The 10,995-nt window shown below is 41.8% G+C and overlaps 1 protein-coding gene and 1 pseudogene across 1 annotated transcript; both read left to right on the forward strand.

Annotated features, from left to right (window-relative positions):
* Nucleotides 1-2,777: 2,777 nt before the first annotated feature.
* LOC110560743 (olfactory receptor 1J1-like) lies at nt 2,778-3,796 on the forward strand (annotated as a pseudogene).
* A 2,984-nt stretch (nt 3,797-6,780) lies between these two features.
* On the forward strand, nt 6,781-10,130 carry LOC110560741 (olfactory receptor 1G1-like). The gene is made up of 2 exons (XM_021656765.1): nt 6,781-6,935; nt 9,189-10,130. Exon 2 carries the CDS (start codon nt 9,288-9,290, stop codon nt 10,128-10,130), a length of 843 nt encoding a protein of 280 aa, XP_021512440.1. The 5' UTR covers nt 6,781-6,935; nt 9,189-9,287.
* The last annotated feature ends 865 nt before the right edge of the window (nt 10,131-10,995 follow it).

Here is a 10,995-nt window from a genome sequence, read left to right on the forward strand (position 1 = left end):
TCATCCATACACAAGTTTCTAGAAAAGTGAAGATGCTATGACTATTCTCCTACTTAGGGTTTGTATTGCTGCAATGCAACACCATGATCGAAAGCAAGCTTGGGAGAAAATGGTTTATTTTGCTTACATGCCACACTGTAGTCCATCATTGAAGGAAAGTAGAACAGGAACTCAAACAGGGCTGAAACCTGGAGGCAGGAGCTGATGCAGAGGCCATGAAGGAGTGCTGCTTACTGGCTTGCTCCTCATGGCTTGCACAACCTACTTTCTTATAGACTCAGGAGCACCATCTCAGGAATGACATCACTCACTACAATCAATCATTAATTAAGGAAGTGCCCTACAGGCTTGCCTACAGCCTAATCTTATGGAGGCATTTTCTTTTTTTCTGTTTTAAAAGTTTTGTTCCTTTTAAAATTTAAAATTTATACATAGGTACAGTGTATCTTGATTATATCAAGTCCTTCCTCCTTGCTTGCAACACCCTGCCAGAACACCTTAATCACATTTCCCTTCCAACTTCACATCTTACATTCATTTCTATAACCCATTGAGTCCAGATAGTTTTTCCCATATGTACACGGGGGTGGGGCATTTGTTGGGGAATGGGGAACTTACCAATTGTGGAGGCATTTTCTTAATTGAGGTTCCCTCCTCTTGGATGACTTTAGCTTGTGTCGAGTTGACATTAAACTATCTAGCACAATTGTGTGTTAACAATGCTGAAGACCTGTTATGCAAAGAGATAAGTCACATCACTCTTAAAGCTGTTACTTTCAATATGCAATAATTTTGTCACAATATAAGTACAACAATAACCTCCACAGCTGATTCCTTCCTCAGAATCATTTGAGGTCTCTGTTAATTTAATTTCATTCTACAGCTGCGTCACTGAGAAGCTAAATGACTGAGCAAAGAAATAGAATTGAGGTAGAAACCTGAGTGTGTGCACACAAAAATGCATGCCTTGTCATGCTACTGCTAGGTCAAAGCGACCACCACCCCACAGGTCCTGATGATTTGAGTGACAATAACAGCTATCTTATCCTTTATAGTTATCAAAGTCCAACATTACACAAATGAAGTAAAAGAGTCACTACACATTCCGTGTCCCTGGGAATTAGGGGATTCTCTGGAAGTGAGATGTTCTATTTTAAAAGCAGAAAAGTACTGGAAACACAGAGGCCACCCCAGAAATCATCATTTTGTTAATTCCACCATGAAAAATTTGGGTAAAGCCAATATTTGATGAGCTCATCATTGTCCTAGTACTGAGAACCCTCATCTGGCTGACTCTTCCTTTATGAGTGATACACAGTTCAGAGCCTCCAAACAGATGCAGAGAATGAACCCACCAGGTCTGAGCAACATATCCAACATTGCACTCCAGACGCTTAAGGGAAAATAAAGGTGTACCAAACACAGGTGAGCAGTCTCTCCCTCTCTCTGCTCTTTCTTCCCTCTCCCCATCTCATTCCTTCCTTCCTGCTCTCCAAGAATAAGACATTAGCACAGGCTGGGATTGCCTGCTTACCATCAAACAGAGTTAGAACTTCTGATTTTGAATTTTATATCACAATTTCAAAAAAAGCCCTTCCATTAATCTTAGGATTTTTGTGCCTTCAATAGTGGATAGTAGGTATGTTCATACATCTTAGAAATGGGGGGAGGCTTGCAGGAAGTAAATAATTTACCCAAAATAGAAAAAAGTAACTGAGTTTAGAGTGAAGTGTGTCATCTAACACGTTTTGGGTCATAGTGAATCTCAGATTCCATTTTAATGAAAGCATCCTCTACACTAGCATTTTGGATATATGACCTCAATGATCAACTATACAAATTATATAAATCATTGATCTATGGTAGAACTGAAGCTCAGAGAGTGTAAAAGAATGATCACATTGCGGGTACAGCGCAAACAGAAAACGAAGGATTTCCTAACTTACAAGACTCTAAAGCCGACGCGCTCCTGGGTGAAGCTGGAAGCACTGCTGACGAAGACGGTGAGAACTTCTGCTTGTAAGATGCTAGCAAGTTGATAAAGCTGTTTTCATCCACATCTGAGTGGCCTTCAACAAAAAAGAACAGATACTCTCGTTATACCAAAATATCTGATTTCTAGCTGTGACCTACCTACATAAAACATTATCTCTTCTGTCTCCCCCACACACATACACACAGACACACACACTCTCTCATGTCCACACAAGCATCTGCTTACTGATTTTCTAGTAAACGCACATCATCCAAGTATCTGACTCAAGTTTTACAAGCTTGTACATCTGATAGCTTCTCTATTTAAAAAGGCAAGGATAGGAACACAGAAGCTCAGAAAAGGTTTTCCCAGATGAACTCCAGTTCAAGCTCATGCAGGAGGACAAAGGAACCAACTCTTCAGAGAGCTAAAGTAAGAGATCCCAACCACATCTCCCATTATCACTGTCCAGAATCCTCACCACAATCCATATCCACATGCCTGCCACAGTGGGACACAGCATATCTCTGTGGTGTTTGAGAAGACTAGAGCAAACAGATGGAAAGCTTGATGGGAATCTCTATTCACGGTGGCTAAGTACTTTTAAGACTATCCCACCTTCTTTTTCACTTTAATGGAACTGAGGAATCTGAGGAGTTCCTGCGACACCCTGCTTCTGGGCTTCCCTGAGGACTTTCTGGGCTTTTCCTGTTGGGAAATTTGCTCATCATCAGAGCAGTTCCACACACATATACTTACTTCTTTCCAGCCAGCCTGATTCACCTGCACCATCGCCTCCACGATGAGCATCCGGAAGCAGCATCACGTCATCTCACACACTGAGAACCTTACACAGATACACTGCTTCATGGCATTGGCTATGCTGGATGACTTCCTGTTGGCTGCAATGGCCTTTGAATGCTATGCTGCCTTCCTTTACATTACAGCATAATCATGTGTCCTCCAAGCTGCCTGTTGCCAGTGTCTACATCATGGCTCTGCTCCAACCTCCCAGCTTTTTCACCACCGCTGCCAATAGACTAATTTTTCTTCTGTGCCTGCATTCCACCCCATAATTTTTCTGTGATATGCCTACCCCAACTCCTCAAGCCCTCCTGTTCAGACACCCATAACTTTCAAGTCACAATGCTAACTAAAGCCATTCTCCCAGACACAAGCTCTCTCCCCTGTGTCCTGGTCTCTTGTGTCCACACCATGTTCCCCCTCCTTGGGATCCCCTTTGATTTTGGAGAAGCACAAACTCTTCTCTACCTGTGGCTCTCACTTGAAAGTGGTCACTCTGTTCTATGTGACACTCTTTCTGGTGTGTTTCCGGCCACCGTCTTCTGACTCTGCAGACTCTGGAATGGTTGTATTTGTGATACACACAATGAACACCCCTGTGTTCAATCCCTTTATCTACAGCCTGAGGAACAGGGACATGATGGGAGCTTTGTGGAGACTCTTCGACTTGTGTTCACTAGAAAGTACTTTCTCCACCCACCCCCCCCACCCCAGACTAGACCTTTAAAATGCTTTCTAAATTAGACTCTTCAGCTAAAGTTTTTGAAGAGCTATAAAACAAGATGGATGCTATAGTGACCAGCAGACTAACAGACTGAGCACTTGTAGTTTGATGGGATCAACTGTCAAAAGATGAAATTGGTCCTGAGGAGAAGTGGACAGCAATGGCTTCTGTGAGACTAAATTAATGGTTCTGGTGCTCAAACAGATTCAATCAGAGGTATAAAATCACCAAAGCACATCACCACAACTTCAGCTCTAGATGGAAGTATGAATGGCAGCTCTGTCTATGACTAAGACTCAGTCTCACAAAGCAACAGCAATACTGGCAAATTCTACAATGGGTCAAGGGCTCAGAGCTCTAGGAACCATTTCCAGCTCAGCTTTCTTTGGAAGTAGCTCACTGATAGGGATTGTTTCTCATGTGCAAACAGTTGAGCCAAGAAAACTTGTTATTTACTGATACAAGGAAGGAAGGAAGGAAGGAAGGAAGGAAGAAAGGAAGGAAGGAAGGAAGGAAGGAAGGAAGGAGAGAGAGAGAGAAAGAAAGAAAGAAAGAAAGAAAGAAAGAAAGAAAGAAAGAAAGAAAGAAAGAAAGAAAGAAAGAAAGAAAGAAAGAAGGAAAGAATAATTCTAATAAAAGAAGAAACCAGGCAGTCAGAAGACCAGTTTGAATTGCCTGTCTGGGATGTATAAAGTTGTTAACAGAGTAATTATGAGGATAGGTCTGTGATTCTTCACCTTATAAATTCTGGTTTGTGTTACTGCCTGTACTATAACACGCACTTATCATTGTGTGTCGGGGGGTTGGTCTGGTGCTTGTATTCTGATGCTAATTACTGGCCCTCAAGATCTGGTTACTGCTCTATCCTTGTTGTGTAAACCTGCTAGGACATTATTCCTGATTGGTTGATTAAAAGGCCTGTACATGGGAAGGATGGAAGGAGATAGGCATGGCTGAGGTGCCCAGGCTTTGGGGGACAAAAGAAACACAGGAAGGAGACAGGAAAATGGGAAGGGAGGAAGGAGGAAGCCATGATAGTTTAGCATGGAGAAGTAACAATGTAGGCCAGGAGAAAGGACTCCAAAAATGGTGTGGAAAGCCCCAGATAAAAAATACCAGCAGGTATCTTGGGATTATGAATGGAAAGTAGCCCACATAGGAATGGATAAGGTGGATGGCATGGGATGGGGCTAGAAGATATGAAACAACATAGGTGAAATATCTGCCCAGCCCAAGGTAAATAAGGCAATTATAGAATCTAACCGGTGTCTGTGTCTTATTGATTGTGTTAGTTAAATAATACCACTGATTTAATTATAGGGCTAATAATAAACTTACATGGCCTGATACCATTTATTTTCAACAATAATTGTGAATTTTTAAAATATAAAAAATAGGAAAAAAATAAAATGATCGCAGTCCCCCTGCTTAAAAATAGCCATGGATATTATATAACATGACTTCTGACCTCATTATCATTATTTCTTCCTGAAAATCTTGGCTAAGATTACATCACAAGGTAAAAACATATAGGTACAATTTTTCACTGCTGCTGAGTGACTTGAGCTTTCTAGGCATTCAATATTACAAGTAAGGATTAATGAGTCTCACAAAAAAAAACTGTATTTATACTGTGTGATCTTTAATGTTTTCAAAAGCAGAATGTCCAAGTAGAAGATTTTAGAGCTATTTCTTTATTTTTTTCCAAAATGCTTCCATTGGGATACCTTTCGTCTGCATCCTCTTAGACTCTGGTGCTTACATTTTTCACCTACTTGTATCTATGATATTTTCAGTGGCTCCCATTGGCTTTGGCTTTAATTTCTTACATTGTTAGTGAGGGAACATCTTTCTGGATCTGATCACCAGTTTAAAACTTCTCTTAGTGTGTGTTCATGCCACTGATCCATTGTCTTCGTGGTAATTTTACACTGAGCCAGGCAGGCTTTTTAACACCAATGATTTCAGTATGTCCTTGTCTTCTTTGTCTTAGCAAGTGTCATAGCTAGTTCTTCATCTTCCCATGGCATTTTATTAATTTTTCTGTGTGCACAATATTTTTTATTATGACACTTGAATGTACATGTGTCTCTGTATGTTCGCACATTCCGTTCTTGTCGCCCACCTTTGTCACTTATCCTCCATTGCACAGGTTTGTTCCCTCCTAAATAATACCCCTTCTGTTTGTGTGTGAATCTCGGTTCTCCACTGGACAACAAGCATACAGCATTTGTCATTCTTTCTACCTCATTGCTTTCTCTTGTTGCCCCTTTTCATATGTGTGTTTGTGTATATGTGTGTGTGTGGTAGTTTTTATGATGTTTGTGTTCATATCAGAAGGCCTTGTTCTTTGTAACTACTTTTTCTGAAGCTTTGAAGACAAACTCCTCCCCCATTCAAGATTCGTGAGAATAATCTATGTGCTTTTGATCTCCTGGTGAAATCTATGGCTTTGCTATAAACAACCAGGAATTGCTGTCTAGTGAAGCCCCATGGTTGAAGCAGTCTTCTCTCTTTCTGTAAATGATTCCCCCACTTACTATAGTATGTGTTTGCTAACAATCACAAGCGTTTTCTTTACACGAGAACTTGAAATAGTATTATGAGATGCTGGCCATGCTCTAACTCATGATCTAACACATGGTATGTGTTCACTTTCAGAAAATCATTACACTCTACATGTACAGCTCTGTCCATTTTTTTAATGCAGCAACAAATACTCCCTAAATGGTTTACTCAGTGTACCTAAAAATATCAAAAGGTCAATAATAAAAGAGTTGAAAAATAATGACATAAAAGTATTGACATAATTTGATTATTATTAAATGAATAAATTTTAAGAAATTATTACAAACATAAAAGTTCATATAATTAAACTTCCATTTACCAAGAAAACATATAATAATTTTATTTTTAAATTATTTAAACATGTGTGAATTAAATTAATAAAACCAAGAAAAACAGATAAAGGCATTTATAATGGGAGTTTTAGGCATTAAATTCATGTCCTTCGTAACAAGAAAGATCCTGCTCAGCACAAATGATGACTATGATGATATCAACCTGAAGCCCAGGAGGAAAGCAAGAACAAAGGCTCTGTGTATTCCAGCTGGTCACTGTGAATGTTATTAGTAACATGGATCAGACTCATGGGACTACATCCCAGAGGAGACAGCTGGTCACTGGACAATTGCCCTACCTTGTCCAACTGGCATGCTTGGGATTGGGTCTCCGGAGACACTGCACTTGAAAACCGCCAACTCGTCTTGGCTCTCATGCCTGAGAGGTTGTTACAGACCTGAGACTTCAGGCACTGCATCTTCGAACAACACAGATGCTGGCTGCAGTCATGTTTTCTCAGGGTGACAATGAGGCAGTGGATTCAACCACCTTGGTGGTAAAGGCACAATGTGAGACTGGAGGGATCTTCAGGTAAGACTGGACACATAGACAAGGAGGGAAAACAGAATCTACCTCCAATTTCATGGGACATGTCTTCATTCACACACACACACTATACATAGACTCTTTATGCCTTTCTCTCCTTTCCTTCTTCCTTTTTGGCAACCATTTTCTGGATCTTCTGATCAGCACGTGAGGGGCCTAGCATAATATGGCACTTCTAGGACCATCTCAGTCTTCAATTTTAACTTATATTAGTCAAAATACCTGCTATTCATGAGGTTCTTCTTGGTCCAGCATTTAACTGGCAAATCATTGAAACATGTTCTATTCATTACTGATGTATAATGATACTATTTGGGCTGTGATATTTAAGTTATTTGGGAAGTTATGTGTTCTTTCCATGTGCCAAAGTGAATGCTTTTCCGTGGATTGTCCTGAGATTCACAACAGCTCAAAGATAAAGGGGGGAATGGGTATTATGTCAATAATTTTCACTTAATATTGATCCTTCACAACCTACAAACCCAACCTTCAGACAGTTAAAAAAAAAAAAAGGCACAATAGAAACAAACACCCTCTTTTATTAAAATTAGCTATTTACTAATTTTATTACTATTTTACGAATATTTTACTGGGTACTTTCTTCTTGCTAGATTTATCCTAAATAATTTAAAGCCATTATCAAACTTAATTGCCCTAATAATCTATACTACGATATTATTTTCCCACTCAGGCAGATTTGTAAATAAAGTCAGAGATGGTAAATGAGATTCTCAATATTTCTACACAGAGGAAAGAGTAGGAAAATCCTGTCACACTGCAAGAGACTAAATACACATGGCATTTGCACCAGCTGTCACTGAATATTCTCTTCATTTGACACTCCGCACGGTTGAGCAGAAATGCTGAAGTTTCTCCTTTGGGTTATATGCTATGATTCATGAAGAAACATCAGATGACCCCAGCATGTGGGTTTCTCAACAAACTTCTCAGGTAAAGTGTCTTATCTACCTTTTGTAGGTCAGAAAAGCAAAATTCAAATCCAGTAAATAGTTCCTCAAACTTACAAGGCCTGTGAGGAACAGGGCTGGGAAGCCCACTAGCCTGTGAGGCTCCCTCTCACCAGCGACTACTAATCCTGGCAATGGCCCACACAGAGAAACGCAGCTTTCCATAGGTGCTGTCTCAGTAATGACAAGGCATTGTAAGAAAGAAAGAGTGCAAAGAAAGAGTGATTCAGAGAGTAAAATAGCCAGTGAGGTCAGCCTCAGGATAGAGAGCCCAGAGAGGATGGCTTTCTGGTCCTAGATTGAAAGATGTTGATGGTGAAGTTGAAGATGAAGTGAAAAGGGTGCACCATAATGATAACATGCTTTTCAGGGTCATGGCTGCACTACGGGGATGATCAGAGGTAACTCGCCTAAGCATGCCAGCATGTCTAAGTCTCAGCTAGCTTCTCTGTGAGGAAATCATTCTCTCTCTGTCTCCCTTAAAATACATGCAGAAAAGAAAAAAAGACAAAGGGGGTGAGGGAGAAAGAAAGAGAACTTTTTGTGCTGTCTACTAAATTTTAGGGAAAAAAATCTTGGTTTTGTGAGGGTGGGGGAGTGTTGTCTTTTTTTCAAGACAGGGTTTCTCTATGTAGCCTTGGCTATCCTGGTCTCCTTTGTACACCAAGCTGGCCTCAAACTCACAGCAATCCACTTGCCTCTGCCTCCCTGAGTGCTGGGATTAAAGGTGTGTGCCATCACACCCAGCTGAATTGTAATTGTATGGGCCTATATAAAGGAGCCAAGATTAAAGAGGTATGAATTCCAGTTCGGGGGCTGGAGTGGTGGCTCAGCAGTTATGGGTGCTGGTTGCTCTTGCAAAGGACCCCGTTCAGTTCCCAGCACTCACACAGCAACTCGCAACTGTTTGTGACTCCAGTTCCAGGGCATCCAATGCCCTTTTCTGGCCTCCATGGGCACCAGGTATACACATGGCAGAGCGTTCAGAGAGAGAGAGAGAGAGAGAATATCTGAGAAAAAAAAGTCCAGTTTAAGTCTCATTCAGACACTCTTTGGGGAGAGCTTACCATAGTATGGTGATGGAGAAGCCAACTGGCATCCCTTCTCAATGTTTCATGTGACCACACACATTTACAAATGAAAAGTCACAAGCACTAGCCATTGTCAGTAGCCTCCGTAAGGAGCAAGAGGCTTTCAAGGTCTTTGGAAACTGTGGCCTTTTTAAAAGCCCAGTATTTAACTATAACTCCTTGCCAATTTATTGCCTCAGAAGGAAGCTAGAAACCAAACCGTCATCTCCACCTTCCTACTTACGGGCTTCTCTGAGCACCCACAGCAACAGCCTCTCCTGTTCACACTCTTCTTGGGGATGTACCTGGTCACTCTGTTGGGGAACCTGTCCATCATCCTGGACATTGTCTCTGACCAGCACCTCCACACACCCATGTACTTCTTCCTCGCCAACCTGTCCTTCATTGATACCTGCTTCACCAGCACCATTGTCCCCAAAATGCTGACCAGCATCCAAACCCAACATCACACCATCTCCCGCACCGCGTGCCTTCTGCAGATGTATTTCTTCATGACACTGGCCATGGCCGATGACTTCCTGTTGACTGTGATGGCCTATGATCGCTATGTGGCCATCTGCCTTCCTCTACACTACAACACTGTCATGTGTCCCCAAAGGTGCCTGTCGCTGGTGGCCACATCCTGGCTCTCCTCCAACCTCCTGGCCTTTCCGCTCACACTCCAGATGGCTCGGGCCTCTTTCTGTGCCTCCCGTTCCATCCCACACTTTTTTTGTGATCTTCTCCCACTCCTCAAGCTTGCCTGCTCAGACACCCACACCTTTCAGCTCACAATGTTTGCTGATGCTGTCCTCGCAGGCGTGGTCCCTCTCACCTGTATCCTGGTCTCCTATGGCCACGTCATGCACACCATCCTCAGGATCCCCTCTGTGGGTGGGAAGCGTAAAGTCTTCTCAACCTGTGGCTCACACCTGACAGTGGTTGCTCTGTTCTATGGAACTGTCTTTCTGGTGTATTTCCAGCCATCATCCTCCTACTCTGCAGACACTGGAATGGTGGCATCCATCATTTACACAATGGTCACCCCCATGCTTAACCCTTTTATCTACAGCTTGAGGAACAAGGACATGAACAGAGCTTTGTGGAAATTGTTTGGCTTGGGGAAACACCGTAATCTGTAAATGGTACTTCAGAGTCAAAGCCCCGGTCTTTTATTGCAATTTTTGTTTAAGAACTCAAATTCAATGAAAAAAAAAAAAGGATGCTCAGCATCTCAAAAAACATTTAACGGGTGGAGAATACCAGACATGGCAGGACTGGGCTAGGACTGATGTGATGAGTCAAGCACAGAGTTATGGCCTAGAGACAAGCAGCTGGGAATCCCTATGGGACTTCAAGACAGAAATGACAGAAGACAAATGCAAACAGACAAGGAAGACATTATTATTCAGGGTTAGTTAATGGCTTAAGTAATAATGCATCTGAACCTGAGCTCACTGAACATCAGGAAGATTTTTTCAGTGCTGGATTGAGAGGAAGAACATGGATGATCTGTGTTTGCTAATTGGCTTTACCAAAAAGAAATATTTTAATGACAGGGTGGGGTTTTGAAACTAGGACCAAACACTGTCCGTGAAACTTGGGAATCTGCCTACCTCAGAGCCTAAGAGGTACCTGCCATCATGCTTGACAGTCACATCTTAAGTAGATGACTGTGGTGTCCTTGGCAAAGGCGTTTGCTGGGTTGTTTGAGATCTTTTGAAAAGGAGCCAGAAAACAGTTTATAAACACAGGTTTGCTCTTTGTTGTTTCAGTGTTCCAAAACAAGATCTTTCTTGATAACAAGGGTTGCCTGACACTATGTAGCTGAGGCTGCCCTCAAACTTAGGATCCTCCCGTTTTCACCTCTTGAGTGCTGGAATTACAGGTATGTGCCACCACAAGCAAGGTAATAGAAGTGTCTGAATAAAAGTGGCTACCAGAGGCTCACACATTTGAATATCTTGCCACCAAGGAGTGGAGCTCTTTGGTAGGATTAAAAGGATT

Source organism: Meriones unguiculatus, chromosome 8 (assembly GCF_030254825.1).
Source record: "Meriones unguiculatus strain TT.TT164.6M chromosome 8, Bangor_MerUng_6.1, whole genome shotgun sequence".
NCBI lineage: Eukaryota > Metazoa > Chordata > Mammalia > Rodentia > Muridae > Meriones > Meriones unguiculatus.